This window comes from Hippopotamus amphibius, chromosome 1 (genome assembly GCF_030028045.1).
Source record: "Hippopotamus amphibius kiboko isolate mHipAmp2 chromosome 1, mHipAmp2.hap2, whole genome shotgun sequence".
NCBI lineage: Eukaryota > Metazoa > Chordata > Mammalia > Artiodactyla > Hippopotamidae > Hippopotamus > Hippopotamus amphibius.
The window spans coordinates 11,671,088-11,689,968 of NC_080186.1; the positions used below are offsets into that span (position 1 = coordinate 11,671,088).

At 51.3% G+C, this 18,881-nt stretch overlaps 1 protein-coding gene across 1 annotated transcript in view; it reads left to right on the forward strand.

Annotated features, from left to right (window-relative positions):
• Positions 1-18,881, forward strand: part of FHAD1 (forkhead associated phosphopeptide binding domain 1) — a 140,699-nt gene that overhangs the window by 97,163 nt on the left and 24,655 nt on the right. Inside the window, exons 18-23 of the mRNA XM_057723042.1 lie at positions 3,205-3,312; positions 6,765-6,872; positions 11,525-11,698; positions 13,557-13,782; positions 15,315-15,399; positions 17,302-17,408. Of these exons, the coding sequence (XP_057579025.1) occupies positions 3,205-3,312; positions 6,765-6,872; positions 11,525-11,698; positions 13,557-13,782; positions 15,315-15,399; positions 17,302-17,408 (808 nt within the window). The remainder of the gene's footprint in view (positions 1-3,204; positions 3,313-6,764; positions 6,873-11,524; positions 11,699-13,556; positions 13,783-15,314; positions 15,400-17,301; positions 17,409-18,881) is intronic.

The following is an 18,881-nucleotide window of genomic DNA, read 5'->3' on the forward strand; positions in this document are numbered from 1 at the left end:
CAGGGAGATAGTCAGCTCGAGCCCAAATCCGGTTTGAGAGCCAAATGGAAGTAAGTTTAGAACCACGGATGATGGGGAGTAGTGCGTGGTGGACTTTCCTAGAGGCGGACTTTCCTAGAGAGATTTATCCTTGGGAGGGCTCAGCTGCTCTGGGAAGAAGCGAGGAGGACGCTAGGATAGAACCCTAGAGCTGTAGCCTTGACAGCCAGTTGGAAAAAATTTAAACAGCATAAAATCTAGATAGGGAACAAGTTGGGATTGGTGACATGAGCATTTTCTGCATGGCGATTGCATCCCAAATCACAAAAATGGAGAAAGTACAGAGTCCTGGGCTGGTTAAATCCTCCAACAACATCCTAAAATTATCCAGCCTTCAGCTCCAACACCAAGGAATTTTCTGCAGCCCAGTGCAGTCCATCCCATTGTTGACGCCTTGGGCTGGCAGAAAACTCCTCTTTTAGGTTGAGTTGAATTAAACTCTTTTTCAGAAGGGTTTCAATCCTCCACCCGCCCCCTGGGCTCCTGCAAGACCCATCTATTGAATACTTTCTCTTCCACAGAATAACCTTTCAGATGCTTGAGAATAGAGGCACCTGCTCCTCTCCAGACACAAATGCCCTTCACAGGCCTGGAGCCGGGGTCCCCTCCTCTGAGCTGCTCTGTGTTCCAGAAGTCATAGATAGGCATTCAGTAGCTGAAAAGGGCCTGTGGACATGTTCTGTTTGGTCCTAGAGTGTTTTATCTTGAATTCATAAAATGTACTGAAAAACCCATATTTCCATCCTCTCCTAAGAAGTCAGGAAATCTGGCCCTCCTTTCCACTCAGCAAAAACAGACTGGAGCGGAACCAAGTAGCAGAAGTTCGCCGCAGTCCTCACCATTCCCCATTGCAGTAAACACAACCCACTGTGTTTCGGGTTGCTGTCGAGCCCCTGTAGGCATCTGAGTTTGCAACCCATCATCTATTCTCTTCCTAAAGTGTTTGTAGCCAAGACTGGACGCAGTTCTCCAGCATTTAGAGGCTTAGAGCAGGACTCTTCTCTCCCTCGTTGAGGATGTTGTACCTCTATTGATGTGTCCAGACTAGCTTTGGGGAAAGCCCTATTACATGGTTCACTGATACTCACCTCATGGTCACCCTCAGATCCCTGAGTCTCTTTTTTACAAAATGTTTTCATTAGCACCTCAATCCTGGGGCAGCACAGAGGAGTAAAGAGTGCAGGCTTTACAGCCGGATGAGACCCGGGTTCACATTCCGGCTGGGCTACCTACTGGCTCAGTACCTCCCCACTTTAAAGGATGGCTGTGAGGACTAGAGATAACGTACAATGAAGTGTGTGACCCCAAACCCTCACTCAGTGAATGGTAGCTATTCACGCTGTCACTGTCCTTCCACTTCTCTTTAGGGACTTGCCTCCTACCAGCCCCTCACTGCATCCTTACTCCTCAGGGTGAAACCGTTGCCCACCCACCAGTGAGGGAGAAATAAGGAGCCTGGTGGGCAGAGCCTGTGCCTTTCGACCCAGTCCAGAGACAGAGGTGTTTACACGTCGGGTCTCACCCAGGTCTCTGGTGCAGCTGTGCTCTGCCGGCCTGTGTAAACAGTGTCAGGGTCTGGTCCTGAGTTATTTCTCCAGGGGAGGCGAGGAGGTGGAGGGTCTCACAAAGGTTCGCAGGGGCCAAATGCCACGGAGAGGTCATCAGCATAGGGATGGGGGAGCCTCTTGAATTTAGAGACCTCGAGGTCACGGGGCACTTCAGGAGGGAGATTTAAGGAAAGCCTGGTGGTGGACAACCCCAGGGCAGGGAGGAGCTGTGGCCGGGTCACCCAGGCCGAGGACAGCGCCAGCCCGCTTCCCCTGGCAGGACCTCTCCATGCCTTCCTGTTGGGGGATTCTGAGATCAAAATCCCAGACACAGACTTTGATCAACCTCAAACAGTCATTTGATTTTTCTTTCTATTAGACCTTCCTCCACACTGTCAGACAAATCTTTAAGGACAGCAGAATCACTAGGTCATAATGCAGGTTTGGAGATAATGTTAAAGGCTCATTCCCAGGAGTGCCCAGGAGTGTGGGAGCAAAGCGGCTGAGGGAGACAGGACCTGGGCGTGAGTCGTGCGAGGACAGCTTTCCCTGTAGCGCCTGTCTCAGCTGCAGAGGAGCTGCCGAGAGCAAAGTCCTGAGTGTAGACGTGAGGTCAGGCGCAGTGGAGCCAGCCTCAGTCACCTGCAGGAAAATGTCTTACCTGGAAACCCGCCTCAAACGTTCAAAATAAGCTTGAGGCTCCCATGGTGTTACTGCTCTTCTGCTTCGTTCAGGGGTGGTGTTGGAACAGCTGAGTGTTTTCTAAACTGCTTTTCACTGCAAAATATATAAAAGTGTGTACTGTTTCATCCCTATTATGGATTAGATATTTTTGCAGGCTGACCTCGCACCCTAACCATCAGCTATAATGGAAACCCTGTTCCAAGTTCCAGACATCTGACGGCCAAGCTGGTGTTTAAAACACAACCCTTTTGAAAGTTGGCCTTACCCGCAACTTCTAGCCTTCTGCAATTTGCATAAACCATTTAACGGACCGGCTTATCAGCAAGTTGCTTCCTACATAAAATTCCCTGATTATGGGCACGAAATACCAACCCCAGCCCTCCCATCCTCCCGGAGCTTCCCTTGTGAGGTTCGCCCCCACCCCTTCTAGAAACGGGTGTGTGTGGCCCATTAATTCAATACACTGCCCTCCTCTAGAAACCTGATTCTCCTTCAGAGATTTATTTCAATAATGGGAAATTCCATTATTAATGAGATTCTTCTTCTTATCAGAGAGGCCGCCTGGCACAGTGATAAGAGCTCAGACTCTGTAATAAGACAGGCTTGGTGGCCTCTGCTTCCTCGCTCCTTGCAGGGCCTCCGCCCACAGGCAACCTGCAGGGTTCGGTCCGGCCTCACCACTGACACACTGCATGCCCCCGGGGCCTTCACCAACTTTCCATTCTTCAGTTTCCTCGTCTATTAAATGGAGACACTAACTTCTCTGCTGAGGTTGCCTGGAGAGTAAGCTGGGTGAGACGTGCTGGCCTGGGGCCCTGGCGTGGAAGACCAACCCCCAGTGTCTGAGCTACTGGCGTTATAATCAGCATCACCATTATTCGCAATTTTCCCCCTAATGTGCAGACAACCAAAAAGACCGGTCATTGATTTTCAGGTTTTGGAGAGCAGCATTGCCCATGAGAAGAGAAAAGCCAAGGAAGCCATAGAGACGGAAAAGAGAAAAGTGCAAGATCTGGAGAACCACCTAAGCCAGCAGAAGGAGGTACGAGGAGCAGACGGAGAAGGTGGGCGGTGGCAGCCAAAGGCCCTTTGGCAGGAGCTCCAGAGCCAGCTGTGAGGCTGTGTTGCGGTGCCCTGATGTAGAGCAGGTGGTGCAGCGGGCAGATGGGGAGCGCTGCCTCCGTTCGGAGCGGCCGACATCAGGTCACAGGACTCACCCGCTGGATGACCCCGGGGCAGATCGCCTAACCTCCTGTGCCTCAGTGTCCTCATCTGTAACATGGGAATGGTAACAGTCCCTGCCCCACGGGCTTAGAGTCAGTGTACATTAAGTGCTTAGAACTGCACTCACACACGGAGGGCCGTCTCCATAAGCACTGCTGGTCACTACCTGGGGGAAGGAGGTGAATCCAGGGGAGACCCCCTGGGTTGGAGTCTGGGTCAGTCCCTCAGCCAGCATCCTCCTCCTCATCGTAAGGTGTTTATGATGCACCCAGCGTGGGCACAGTAGGAAAACACCTTCCTGGCTCCAGGCTCCTAGTTTCATAGACTCCAAAAGTAGACCCTCCCTGGGCTGATGGACAGATAGAGACACAAACTTGTAGAGGAGGATAGATTAGACGGTACCTAATCTGCTCATATCAAATAAGCACCAGGGGTCAGGGCCTTCTGGAACAGAGGAGAAGTACACCCTCGAGGAGAGGGTGATGTGGGAAGGGGGAGGGATGTCCAAGCACCAGGCCCAGGCAGAGCCCGTGACATCCACCCCCACCAGCCTGGGGACTAGGCCCACCAGCCACACCTGCCCGGAGCCACCACGAAAGGCAGGCCCCACGGCGGAGAGGAGGGATGAATGCCCAGGTCACGTCCTGGACGTCAAAGAAGGGCTGTCCAGAGCCAGGAGGCCAGGGAGACATGCCCTCAGTGGCCTGTGATGCCGGGCTCTGGGGACCGAGGGGGCACCCGCAACACATGCCAGCCCCCGTGGAACTTCCAGAAACAGAACTGGTGACTCGATAAATTGTTTCACTCAGTTTAGTCATCCATCCGCAAATATTTACCGAGCACCTACCGTGCGCCAGACCTTATTGGGTGTCAGGGATACTGCAGAGCCCTAGACGGACCGGGGCCACGCCCTCCACTCCAGGGTGGAGGACGTATGACCGTGCAAACAAACGCACAGGTGACTCCAGAGCCACAGGCTGTGGGCTAGAGACTGGCCCACGGGCAGGGAGGGCCTCTCGAGGAGGTGACATTGAGTGAGACCTGGTGGGGAGCGGGAGGACCACGGGAACATCGGTGGGAAAAGGATGCCACTGGGTCAGGTGGCCCAAGTGCAAAGGAGGAGGCACCTGAGTGAGCCAGGGGGACGGACGGGGGCAGGACGGGAAGAATGAAATGAAGCTGGAACGAGATGGCAGCCAAATGAGGGTCAGGGGAGAGAGCCAGAGGGAGACACAGAGCAGGCAGAGCGAGGCGTGCCAGCAGAGCTGGGTGGGCCGAAAGTGTCAATTCTGATTCCGATTCCAGCTCTGCCCTAACATGCTGTGTGACGTGGGCAAGCCCCTTGCCCTCTCTGTGCCCTCGTCGGCAGTCTGGGTGTAGTGTCAGAGGTTTGTTGCGAGGACTCAGTGCGTTCATTGCACAGCACCTGCCCAGCCGAGATCAGAGTCCAGGTAGGGTGGGGAAGATGGTGTGCATGGCGGGATATAGGGGCTGGTCAGTCAAGCAAAGATCTTGGCAGTGAGACTGTGCCAGTCCATGCAGGGACGTGAGGTCAGAGTCCACGTAGGGTGAGAGAGCTCCGACACAGAGCAAGCCTTGTTAAGGGGTAGAACCCAAACTGTGATCTGCGAGCGGCTGTCCCCAGAGCATCCCTTATACATATGGGCCGGGTGGGGTTTTAGAGTGTGGGTTCCTGCTGAGCAGGGTGGCAGGCTCTGTGCTAAGTATGAACACACCAGCATATCTCCTGCCTCCAGGTAGGGTGGGGTTTGAATCAGGAGGACCGCTCAGGCAAGGTCCAGAAGCCAGGTGGCAGGAGAGCTAGGGCAGGGCGCTGGCATCTGCACTGGCACCACCACTTCCCGATGGTGTGACCTTGACCATTACTCATCCTCTCACTGCCGCACTTACAGCCTCTATGTCCTCACCTGTGAAATGGGGTTGGGGGGGTGGTGAGGAGGGCGGGCAGGCGCCTCCCGGGGGTTGCCGTTCGGTGCACGGTGCAGGCGCTCATATTGCAGCATTTAGAGAACGGGCAGTATATCGCCATCATCGTTTTCATTTGTAATTCGCCATGCAGCGCATGAAAAGAGAAAGGAGCACGCCCTCCCACAGGGCATGTGGCCTCTGACGTCAGACAGGACGCAGACTGGCAGAGTGCAGGCTGGACAGTCTTGGGCAGATTTGGCAGTGGGAAAATGCCAAGCCCATGCAGGGAGGAGAGTCAGAGCCCAGGTGGGGTAGGAAGGCCGTGTGCAGAGGAGGGCAGTGGGGTGGAGGCCAGGGATGCAATGCTAGAACAGCAAGGCTGTTGGGAAGATCGTCTTTTCTCCAGGGCCACCCACACCCAAAGTATAACAATTGTCAGTAGTTTTTGTTTTTACCCAATAATGCATGTTCACTAAAGATAATTTATACGCTACAGACCAGTGAAAAGAAGAAAATATAAATTACCGTAATCTCAATTCCCCCCACATAGCCATTATTTACATTTTGGTACATATCTTTCCAGTCTTTTTTTTATACTTATATAAATTATTTCATTAAAATGTTGTTCTTGTGAACTTTATATTTGTATGGAAGGCATAACTACAAGAGTTTCAACAGCTGCAAATAGAGTTTCTAGACCCTACTCTGACTGTATCCCTCCTGCGGTTTGTGTAGGTGAGGCTGGGCTCCAATCTCCTCCCCATCACCAGATCCATGGGATATACGTTCTCAGTCCCAAACTGTCCTGGACTTCAATTTTTGGACCCAAGCCTTTGCAGGCTGGAGAGAGACGGCCAGTGTCCTTTGAAACCACAGGCATCAGGACTGCTGGGACAGGAGGCATCTCCCCCCCGCCAACCCCCCGCCACCACCCCCACCCCTGCCCCACCTCCCCAAAAGCCAGGTACTGCCCAACAAGGACCCACATTGGTGCCATCACCTGTCAGCTTAGTAGTTTAGTTAGTGGCTCAGCGCCAAACGCCTTGACCTGCACACTCACCAGCCTGTCACTTCCTGAACACCAGCCCAGAAATCCTGAATGACGAATAACTCTCTCTTTTAAGGACATAACTAACCAAGATGTCACTTCCAGGTTCTCAGCGTGCTAGGCACGCCACGATTCTCACCTCTCTCTCCAACGAGCATCCTGTCCCTTGAGCATTCCCTCCCAAACCCTGACTCACTGGTGTCAACGATTACTAATCCTGGCTTCCCCTGGCTGTGTCGTTTCCCTTCCTTTCTTGTGCACACACCCTCAAACCACTTGTTGTTGACTTCCAGATTTCAGAGAGCAGCATCGCCTACGAGAAACACAAAGCGAAGGAGGCCATAGAGAAGGAGAAGAAAAAAGTGCAAGATCTGGAGAACCACATAACCAAGCAGAAGGAGGTATGAGTCTCAAAGAGGAAATGACACAGAGGAGCCAGCATGGCTGAGCGCCAGCTTCTGGGGGCAGGCGGTCTGGGTTCAGATCCTGCCTCTGTCACCCTCTGGCTGTGGGACATTAGGCAGGACTCACCACCTCTGTGCCTTGTTTTCCCCACTTATGAAACACAGGTGATCCAATAGATCAACCTCATGGAGCCGTGAGGCTTGATGGGTAACATACACAGAGACAAGCACCTGGCGCTCAGTGCCTGCTGCGTGTGTTGGCCGCTTTTATTATTATTATTATTACTATTATTATTATTATTAGCTCACAGCCAGGAAGTAGAGAGGCAGAATCTGAACCCAGGACTACCTGACTCCAGGACCCCTCCTCATCACCCTTCCTCTCTCTATCCTTGAGCTTGGTGTGGGCTCAGCCGCCCAGGCCACAGAGTGGGTGTCAGGATATGGACGCCTGAATGTTGGATCACCGTGGTGCTGTTTCTCCACCAGAACCTGTCAGCATTGCTGTCATCACCTTCATAATCAAACCATGTTCACGATTATCCCTGGGAGTAAGAGATGCAGCAGGAGCAGACGTTGCTGCACAGGACCCTGTCTCAGGCACCTCGAAGCTGCAGGACTACATTCACTCCTCCTGGGTCCCAGCATACAAGGGATACACACACCCACCCACGCATGCACAGAGGCCAACATCTCAAAAGTCAAGACAAGTGATAAACCCACAACCTGACAGTAGTGGGTTAAATTTAAATACCAGCAAATACGGTTTCAAAGGATTTTCAAGACGAGATGGGACTTAAGTCTTTAAGCCTATTCACATCAATCTTAGATCGTTTTCTTCAGAGAAGGGTTCCCAAACATTAGCACATATAGAATGTTATATATGGGAGGGGCTGTTTTCTTCCTCCTCCTCCTCCTCTTCTTCTCTTTTTCTTTTTTTGGCCACACTGCACATCATGCAGGATCTTAGTTCCCCAATCAGGGATTGAACCCACGCCCCTTTCAGTGGAAGCTCAGAGTCTTAACCACCAGACCGCCAGGGAAGTCCCCTGGGGGTGGTTCTTTTAAAAACCCGATTCCTGGGGAAGCCCCCCAGAGATTCTGATTCACTGTAGGGAGGACTCAGGAATCTGCATTTTTAACAAGCAGCCCAAAAGGAGATGGTGCTCTTGGAACAAGGCTGCTCGAGGGAGATTAGTGCCAGTAAACTACATCTGGATTACATATCAGTCCTGGGCACCACTTTTTAAGGGGGGCCTTGACCAACTGGAGTGTGTTCAGAGGAAGCAGAGCAGAGCTGGGTGAAGTGAGACTTGTCAGCTCCGGGCTGACACACTTGTGCAGGACTCCCCACGGGCAGGCGGACGCCACAGGCCAAGAGAGAGCCCAAGAGGGGCCATCTCTACACACAGCCTTGTTTCCCTAATGATTCACCATGGCTCTTCCATACAACACTTCAATTAGGAGTAGGAGAAAAGGAGAAATTAGAATTTTAAATAAATTATTCAGGGCAGAAAATGGATTAGGAATGAGACTAATGCCAAAAAAAAAAAAGTGTGTATCATGAAATCAATGAATGGGTCACAGTTTTTATTCCAGCAGTTACAGTGAAAGGGAGTGCCGAGTGTTTGTGTAATTCACAAGCAAAACTGGACCAAGTGCTCCTGGAAATTAGACCATTCTGGGTGCTTGACCCAGAGAGCATCTCTCCTTAGGATCATCACAAAGGAGACTCTGTAATGCAACCAACATTATCCTCAACAACAGCCTTAGAGAAAACAACAGTGACACCAGAGGGCAAGGTCTTGTGACAACCCTCAAGACAGCCTGGTGGCATCACACCAGACAAGGAGAAACAGGACTCTGCCCCAGGGACACCCCATTTACCAAGAAAGACCAAGGAAGTACAAGGTCAAAGACCCACTCAGACACAGAGTTGCTTATTTGCCTGGTATACGTGGAAGAACGTTCGAAAGACTGATTTCATCTACCTAAGTAAAGACAGGATTTATGTGAGAAAGGGAAGAGGGGAAAAGAAAAATAAATTCAGACCCACTGGAACACTGAACTTGAGTAAAGTGCACTGAACTTGAGTAAAGTGCTGAGTAGCTGGCAAGGAGCAAAGATGCCAGGCAGCGTGTTAGGCAGCTTCATGGCCCATCAGCGAAACCATCTCAGCTTGTCGTGGATTCCCCGGGACAGCTGGAGTGTCGCTGCTCTGCGATGTGCCTGCTACTGACCCCAGGGAGCACCTCCTCCAGCCAGGCCTGCACACTGTCTGCACTGGGATTTCTCAACAGTAACGACCATGGCAAGATTGTTAGAGTAAGAATAGACAGAGCTCAGTGATGGTACCGAGAGGATGAAGCTTCTCCTAGGCAAGGCTTGCAGGCATCACATGACGGGAATCATGTTTTGTTTGTTTCAAAAAAAAAAATCAGTTTCCTTTCCCAAGGATAAAAGAAGCACCTGTTAGCTCTAGAAGTTTTGAAAAACAGGGAAAATCACTCATGATTGCACTGAGCAGAGTGACCAGTAGTGACATTTTGATGTGACTCCTTCCAGACCAGCTTTATGTTGATCATTATTACAGGCATCGACAAATATCGATTTGTTACAAAGTGATTTACGCTGTTATACTGTGCACGCTGCGTTTTGACTTAATATATTACAAGTATGTCCACGTGTCATCGAACTTCCTTCTACAGCCTGCACGTAAAGGATGACCTGGGTTTGCACCGTGTTGGGTGAACCTTGATTCGTTTACCCTCGGGCACCGGGCTGTTTTTCACTTTTCACTGGAGTAAAAAGATGCTTGGTTGCGCAGCCTCGTGCATCTCCGGGCCTTGTGCGCCTCCGGGCCTTGTGCGCATGCGTGGTCACGTCCTTAGGCTACATCTCCGAAAGTGGAATCACTGGGTCACAGGATATGAACATCTCCAGGCTTAGGATACACGTTCCCAAACGACCCCTCAGAAAGGTCATTCCAGTTTTCACTGCCACCAACAGTCTGGGAACGCCCAGCACTGCACCTCAAGAATGTATTTTAGATTGGATTAAATAATGTTCGTGAAAAGGCTATATACAGCGTGATTCCGACTACATGACGTTCTGGAAAAGGCAAAACTATGGTGAGAGTAAAAAGATCAGGGATTGGTAAGGGAGTGGGGGGTGGGTGATGAACGGATGGAGCACACAGGGTTTCTAGGGCAGTGAAACTATTCTGTATGATACTGTGACAGCGGATACATGTCTTATACATTTGCCCACACCCTCAGAATGTACAACAAGCGTGAACCCCAATGTGAACTGTGGACTTTGGGTGACAATGACGTGTCCGTGTAGGTTCATCAGTGTAACAAATGTCCCACTCCCGTGGGAGATGTTGGTGGTGAGGGAGGCTGTGCATGTGTTGGGGGCAGGAGTTAAATGCAAACCCTGTACTTTCTGCTCAGTTTTACGGTGAACCTAAACCTGCTCTAAAAAATGAAGTCAACTGAATATTACAGTCCCACAGCTGCTTCTACAGTTTCACTGTACCTCTCTAAAATGTACTTTCCTCAAAATTACTGGCTATGGGAAAAAAACAAAACAAAATTCTTATAATGATGGGTACCTTGCACAGCTCAAAATTTATTGTTTGACAAATACATCATTTCTCAGCCAAATAATGAGCTGTGATAAAGATACCATGAGAATGTTGAAGAAAGAATTTTTTTTTTTAAATGAAGTCAAGGGACTTCCCAGGTGGCGCAGTGGTTAAGAATCCGCCTGCCAATGGAGGAGACAGGGGTTCGAGCCCTGGTCCGGGAAGATCGTACATGCCTCGGAGCTACTAAGCCCGTGCGCCACAACTACTGAAGCCCAAGCGCCTAGAGCCCATGCTCCTCAACAAGAGAAGCCTCCACAATGAGAAGCCTGCACACTGCAACGAAGAGTAGCCCCTGCTCAGCACAACTAGAGAAAGCCCGCATGCAGCAACACAGACCCAACTCAGCCAATACATACATAAATAATTTTTTTTAGGTCAAGTAAATAAAGTCCATCCAACCCTAGCACAGGGCCTGTCACAAAGCCCACATTCCGCAATGTTTGAGGATGGACTCAAGGAGGAGAGTAGAATTTTGACAAAGATCGAAAGAATGGGTCCCAGGAGGAGGGAGAAGATTTTGAGGACACGTCAACCGGAGTCCAGTCTTGCCGGGGCCCCGTGGGAGGAGGGGAGTTCATCCCAGGGCCAAAGCCACGGAGGAAGATGGAGGAGTGTCCTGAAGGCAAGTCCTGTGACGAAGGGGTGAAGGAACTCAACATATTTATCCTGGAAAATAGATTTAGGGAGAGACATGACAGCCCTCCTCAAATATTTAAAGGGCTGTCTCATAAAAGAGAAATAAAACTTATTCAATGAGCTCCAGGTGACAGAACTGAGCTCAGAGACCAAAAATCTCAAGGAGACAGATCTCAGCTGAATATGAAAGAGTTCTGTAATAATTGGAACCTTCCAGAGAAAGCATGGACTTTGGACTTTGAAAGGATCAACAGAACAATAACAGAACAGAGGTCACCTCCTCGCTGAAAATGGGAGGGGGAGGCTAAGGTCCATATTTATTTCTGAAGTTCTGTTAATTTGATGCTTGCTATTTGTCTAGGAAATAGATTTTAAAATGCAAAAAGAAGACATTTTAAATAATAAATTAAATGATGCACTGGCCATGGTAGAAAAGACTCAGAAAACAAAGACGGCTGAAAGTCTAAAAGCAGAGAGCCTCACCATGAAATTAAATGAAACATTAGCTGAACTGGAAACTGCCAAGACAAAAATGGTAAGTCAGTGCCTTCCGGGGATGAGAGAATTTTCTCTTCAATGCACAATCACGATGCCATGAGGATGCGTGGTCTAGACCAAGGGTTCTCAGCCTCTGCACTGTTGATGCTCTGGGCTGGGTAACTCTTTCTCATTGGGGGGCTGCCCTGTGCATTATAGGATGTGTAGATGCATCCCTGGTCTCTACCCATGAGATGCCAGTGGCACCCTACCCCCAGTTGTGACAACTAAAAATGTCTTCCGACTTTGCCACATGTCCCCCAGGGGGCAAAATCACCCCCTGTTGAGAAACATTCATTTAATATAAAAGGTAAACAGTAGCTATGACGCTCTTTCTCCAGGGCCTTCTAAGATGTAATTCGGGGTCCTCACAGGATCAGGCTGAAGGACTGAGCATCCCCGGAATTTAGGGGTCAGTGACTATTCCGCAGACTTTAAGATAATGTTTTGCAATTTTATGTTGGCATTCAAGGTCCTCTACCATCAGGGCTCAATACTGTAGTCACCTGTCATTCATACATTCAACCGACAGGTCTGTGGACAAGGAGGTAATGAGGACTGACCTGGCAGAAGTGCACAGAGTGAATCTGGGAGGGACTGGACTTAGAGACACCAGCTCGGGGTGTGGCACGTGGTGGCCGTTGCTGTAGTCCTGAATCACAGGACCTGGACCCTCAGGGTAGCAGAGGAGTGGAAGGAAGGCGCCGCTATGGAGAGAGTGACAAGAGAGATGGCAGGACTTAATAAGCGATTGGCAGGACAGGAGTACTGAGGAGAGGGAGGAGCCAAAGGAGGCAGGCGAGCTTGGCACCAGGGCAGCAGCAGGGATGATGGCACGTGGAGGTGCTGGAAAGATGGAGGTCAGGGGTGGGGGTGGGGGGACCCCTGTGGAAGAGCGCCTCCTTTCTGGAGAGGATGAAGGATTCCGCCTGAGCGGAGGGTGGGGTAGTCAAGATAAAAAGTTGCCCCAGCTTTTGGTGGCACAGTAGATTTGGGGCAGGAAGCAAGACATGGGAACTAAATTTTAAGATAGCCTTGGTGGAGTGAATGTTGAAAGAGGGGGTGTGTGTGAGCATCGCAGGCAGAGAATTTATACATCTGGAGGAGATCAGAGGCCCAACGTGTGAACTGGAATCAGGAGCAGGAGAGTGACGCCATCCAGAGAGCTGGGGAGTGACATCATCCAGGTAGCAGGAGGATGACGTCATCCGGAGAGCGGAGGAAGGGGTAGGAGAAGCCAGAGGGGAGCACGGATGAGGCACTGAGGCCCCGGTGCGCAGAGCAGCCACAAGCGGGGAGGGCGGTCACTGGAAAGGGTCTGACTCCCCATCAGGGGACCAATGGTAATTTTTGTTTTTATGAAATACAAATTTATTCCCTTTTTTCTTATGAAATTGTTCACTCATTAATTCAATCGATACTTACTGAGCATCTGGATCTAGATGCTGCGGCAGGGATTTAGACACTGATGCTGCGAGCATATCGGTAAGTGAGAAAGGGTAAGTTTCTGCTCTCATGGAGCTTACGTTCCAGTGGGAGCGAGAAACAAAGACATGAGATGGTCCAGATGGTGAGAAGCGCCTCGGGGAAAATAAAACAGGATGGTGTCTCCTTCAGATAGGCAGTCAGGGAGGGCCTCTCGGAGGAGGTGACATTGGAGCTGAGGCCTGACACACAAGGAGTCAGCCATGCGAGGAGCTGGGGGAGGAGTGTACCGTGAGCGTGAACAGCACATGCAAAGGTCCTGGGGTGGGGCGAGCTCGGTGCCAGTGGGTGCAGGGGGGCCACATTGTTATTGTTGTTATTGTCCTCTTATCCAGCTCCCAAGGTCACGTTAACCACGTCTGTTTTCCCAGATCATGATGGAGGAGCGGTTGCAGCTGCAACAGCACACAGTAAGGGCCCTCCAAGAAGAGCAGGCATCGCAGAAGCACGGGTTTGAAAAACAAATCATGGAATACAAGGAGCAAATCAAACAGCACTCCCAGACCATCGTGAGTCTCGAAGAGAGACTCCAGAAAGTGACCGAACACCATAAAAAAATAGAAGGAGAGATTGCAACACTGAAGGACAATGACCCAGGTTGGTCCAAAGAGACGCCGGGGAAATCTTAATGTTCAGGTCAGGTTCCGAGGACCCTGAGGGTCCCCCTAGGCTGATGGACCAGAAAAGTCTGCACCTCATTTAAAAGCTCCTCTCTTGTCTGGAGCCCTTCTCTTCTTGTTACACAACAAGGTTAGGCGCCCTCAAGGCCCAGGTTCAGCAGAAGTAACAGCAATGAGCAGGGACAGCCTTTGTGCCAGGCCGGTCAGCCAGCGAGGGGCACAGGCTGCCGGGCCTGTTAGCGGTGTCAGAGCAGCATGACAGGAATCATCTTTTCCACATGGAAACATCCCGTGCAGGGGCCTTTCAAAGGCATCTCTCTGCCATCAGCAATTTGCGACTTTGTCTAATGCGCTTTCATAACCAGCTGGGGTTTATCTCTTAAAAAAAAAAGAAAGAGGCTGAAGAAAGAACTCAGAGCTGTGAGCACTCATTCACCCCGAATGACCAAGGGGACACGTAAAACTGAAGACAGTGAGCTCCTGGAAACGAGTTCCGGAAGTAGAGGCCCCCGGCCAGGGTGTCTCATCCTTGGCGCTGCTGTTGCCGTTTGGGCTGGAGAGCGCTTTGTTGGGGGCTGTCCTGTGCCCTGAGGGCCTATACCCACTGGATGCCCACCCCACTCCAGTGTGACAACCAAAGTCTCTCCAGATACGGCCAGATGTCCCTTTCGGGGTAAACTGACCCCTGGTTGAGAACCACGGTCCTAGTCTCAGGCCGGTTGACAAGCTGTCAGGGCTCACCTCATGGATTCCTTCACTCAACACGCTTCACTGAGCATCTGCTACATCCCGAGCTCATTCGCATCACTGGGGGTCCAGCAATGGACAGGCCAGGCAGCGTCCCTGCAGTTAGCCAACTCACTGCCCGACAGGGGACCCGGGATGAACAGGGCACCACGGCAAGAGCACCGGGCGGGACTCAGTTTCCCAGCCCAGGTCCAGGTCAGAGGGAGGGTGTTTCAGCTGGGGCCCAAGAGTGACTACATCTTTGTCACCCCACACTTAGAGCTGTGCCTGCCGTCAAGCAGATGCTCCGTAAGCATCTATTGAACACAGAAATGAGCGGGTGACCTGAGGGTGGGGGCGGAAACCGGAAAGCAGTGGGCTGAGGAGTAAGTGGGAGGTGAGAACAGGATGGGACTCCTGTCTGAGCCGATAGCAGGAAATAGGGCAGGAGGTGCGACCCAGGGGTTAAGGCTCCACCTCTCACCGCTTAGATGAGTGGTCACCGGCAGGTCCCACCCCTCCTGAGCCCGTTTCCTCGGCGGTCAATGGAGTCAGCGATCCCTGCCTTAGAGAGTAGCTGGAAACATTTCATGAGCTCATACATGGTGCAGGGGGGTGGGGCTGGGGGGACAGCCTGTGACACAGAACACACGGTGGTTCTCATGAGGTGGAGAGGGAAGATTTGCACGTTGAGAAAGACATAGGTGCGTTGATAAGCAAAGGTGAAGGAAAACGTCTGTTGCGTGAGGAGTGTGATAACGCGGGCGTGTCCCTCTGATTCAGCCCAGGAGGGGGAAACACAGCAAGACCCAGCAGCAGCACGTGCGGTGGAGAGCTCCAGCAAAGACGCGGTGTGCGACCGCCTGATGTGAGTACCTGGCCGGACCCCCGCTCCTGGCCGCGTTGTCAGATTCGGAAAAAAAGGAGTTGAGTCTGGGCTATTCTTGCTGCTGTTTGAGTTTTTCGATCCCTTTAGTTTCTCAATCATGGAAAGATCTGAGTAGATCTATGTTCAGATCCCAACTCAGCACTCTCCAGGTGTGTGGCCCCGGGCAGGTCACGTAACCTCCTGTGCCTTCCTTGCTTGCGAAACGAGTACATGAATGCCAGCTAATGCTATGATTAGCTATTTTTCCCGAGTACCTGCTCGGGGCAAGCCTGTTCCCAGGTATTATAAGCAGGTTTCAAACAGTGGAGCGCCCTCGGTGGCGTGGAGTCCTGGAGACGGTTAAATGTTAAGAGGTTGGACTAAACTTTGAAGATCCCTCCCAACCCAAAAGTCCATACCTGGAGCCTCAAAGAGCTAACGGTTTCCAGAGAAACAAAACCCATGGATGGGAAAGATCCTGAAAGCCACTGCCAAGCAGGGTACAAACCAGAAGGCAGTCATGTGATGCAGAGAAAGGATCCAGAACGTTTCTCAAAGGAGACAAACCACCAGCCTGAGCCCTGCACCAAATACCAGTTACCAAAGTCTGATGTCACAGGGTTTTTACCCCAAGAAGGCAGAGATACTCAGATACTCAGCCCCGCATGTTCTGAAAAGTTCCTGACGGACTCCTCCTGGTAGAAAGAACTCTCCCTAAAGACAGCAGTAGCCAGGACCTGGAGAAGACCCAGCATCACATTGCTCTCCTCTGGTCCACTTCCTTAGCTGCGGACACCCTTGAGGCAGAGTTTCATCCTCGAGTTGGAAGAGTTATAGCCAAGGAGTAGATAGATAGACACACACACACACACACACGTATATAGTTATATCCATTCCAATGATCACCAATCTTTTTTTTTTGACATGAATCTTTTTTTTTTTGACATGCAACCTGCAAGTATTTTGATCTATTCCATAATAAACACACACTGTACCTTCAAAAGTCTATGTAAGAGAAGCCTGGACTTCAAAAGACTGTGAACTCAAATGAAGTGACATTAATACCTGCCCAGAGACTGAAGCTCTTAAGCCCCTCTGGAATGTGCATGACTGCAGGGCTTCCTCCTCCCCCAACACACACACACACACACACACACACACTGCTTCTCTCTTAGGACTGGGGTGTCTCACACCTGGTCATAGCCCCCCTCAAGGTGCCTGTCCTGCTTACCTGCTGGGCCTCGTCCCACAGAACACCACCTCCCTGTTAGCCACCCTGCTCATTGTGGTGCCAAAGACATCCTGCCATCTGGGGCGTGGGAGCCAAGGAGCTGCCCTCATCCCCCCTTCGCTGGGTCCCCCTGGGTTTTCTGGGCCCCAGAGCCCACTCTTTTGCAAAGGGTCCCATGAGCACCACTCACTCACGTGGCCCCAAGTCTCTCCCCCAGGAATTAAAAGAAGCTGGTGAGAGAACAGAAGCCATACTGTCCTCTTCTCTCTCCTCTTCCCCGTCCTCAAAGAACCCCTGAACCCACAAAAAAATAGTGTTCCCTCCTCTCTGCACCAAAGATGGAAAGTCCACAAGAGCACTGGTTCACGCTGACAGATGCTTGAGCAGCAAGGGGTGTCCCCTTCGTACTAGTTGTACGTCAACCTCAGAGCGAACCCAGCCGGGATCCTCTGTTCTGTCTCCATGTATTTCTTTTTACTGAAGGTACATCCACATGGATGTTTGTTTTGGGTATTTTTAAAGAGTGTGCATATCGCCCTTGCTGGGACGGGCATCCCGTGGACCGTCACTGACCGGGGATCGCTTTGACTTTGTACTTGGCCCCTTCCAGACACTGGAGACACCACAGAGATTGAGTTTGAACGGACTAGGTCTGTTTTTGTGAATTTCAGAGAGGAGTTATGGACTGCTCAGAAGGAAATCCTGTCTCAGCAGGAGATCATCATGAGGTTAAGGAAGAACCTTACGGAAGCCCATAGCCGAATGTCAGATTTGAGAGGTTTGTACAGTTGCCCGTGTCTCTTGATTTCCTGACCCACTTCGAGAAAGGAAAGAAACGTGTCTTAAGGGTTGGAAAGCTGAGCATTAAAAATCCCACTCAACCTACTTTCCTGGGCTGTCACAGTGCTTGTAACTCAGGGTCAGCAAAAGCTGTATTCTGGGTATTGAACTGATCCCATTTGATATGAGGCCACAGGGAACATTCTCAGATGGCTCCGGACCTCCGTGTGGAAACAACTTTCTTTTTGGGGGAGAATCTCCGTTGACCACAGAGGATTTGTCTCTGGGGGCAAAGGCTTGGAGGTCAATCTCGGCCCCCCTGGGCAGGCCAGCCAGCACAAGCCGTAGCACCCAACAGCTTAGGGACCTCAAGTAAGGTGTCCCGCAGGCCTCTTCTTCCTCTCTTGCAAAAACGCCTGCAGCACATCTGCCTCCTGGGGTTGATGTGGACATCAGGGACCACTAGAGTAGGGGTGAAATAACTCTGAAGTCTGCTCTCTTCTGGACGGACACAAGTCCGGCTGAATATTCCTACTTGATTCTTCCTCTCTCCAAACGTTTACGTATTTCTGCCTCCCTTCTTCTTGCGTCTTAGAGCTGTCTTCTTTCCCATCCCTAGCTTCCATTCCAGCCAAAGGGCAGGCGTAGGGGGTATAACTAGGTTTGGGGAGGCAGAAGGAGGGTGGGGAACAGTCCTCTTGTCCCCGTCTCAAACCCTGTGCACCTCGGATCTTCAGTGGTGTTTGCTCCCTGTGTCTGGACCAGTTGATGCCCCCAGGCTTTTATGGCAGGATTTTTCAATGTGTGATCTTTCCATACTAAGATATGAGAACATGTGGTAGAGGGGCTCCAATGTCCAGTTCTAGAATTGGGAGGCGTTGGACCCGGCTCCTGGTCTGCTGTTAATCAGATGGCTGATGTTAGGTAAGCCCCTTGACCTCAGTGAACCTCAGTTTCTGCGCCTGTGACATGCGGGTGTTACTAGGAACTGCCTTGTAGGGTTGCTATGAAGATTCGAGACAACGTAGGTGTCTTTTTGGCGGGGGGAGTGCCCGTGGCATGTGGGATCTTAGTTGCCCGACCAGGGATCAAACCCACGCCCCCTGCGTTGGAAGCACAGAGTCTTAACTGCTGGACTTCCAGGGAAGTCCCAATGTAGGTGTCTTAGTTTGGGTTTTCCCAGAAGCAGACCCCGAGACCAGAAGTCCGCTGCAGGTGGTTTATTTGAGAGATGCTCCCAGGGAAAACAGCAGTGGAGGCGAAGGGAAACAGGAGAGGGAAGAAAGCAGATAACGGAGGTGCTGTCAGTCTGCAGGGTGGGGGGCACGGTGGGGGACCGCGCTTAATTCTGCCGGGGGGATGCTGGGGAGCGGCGTGGTCGCACGGGTGCCACCTGGGGTGGGAGGGAGCTGGGCTGTGTACCCCAGCCTGTCTCCGCCCCGCTTTAGTTGGAGGCTGTTGCCTCTGGCAG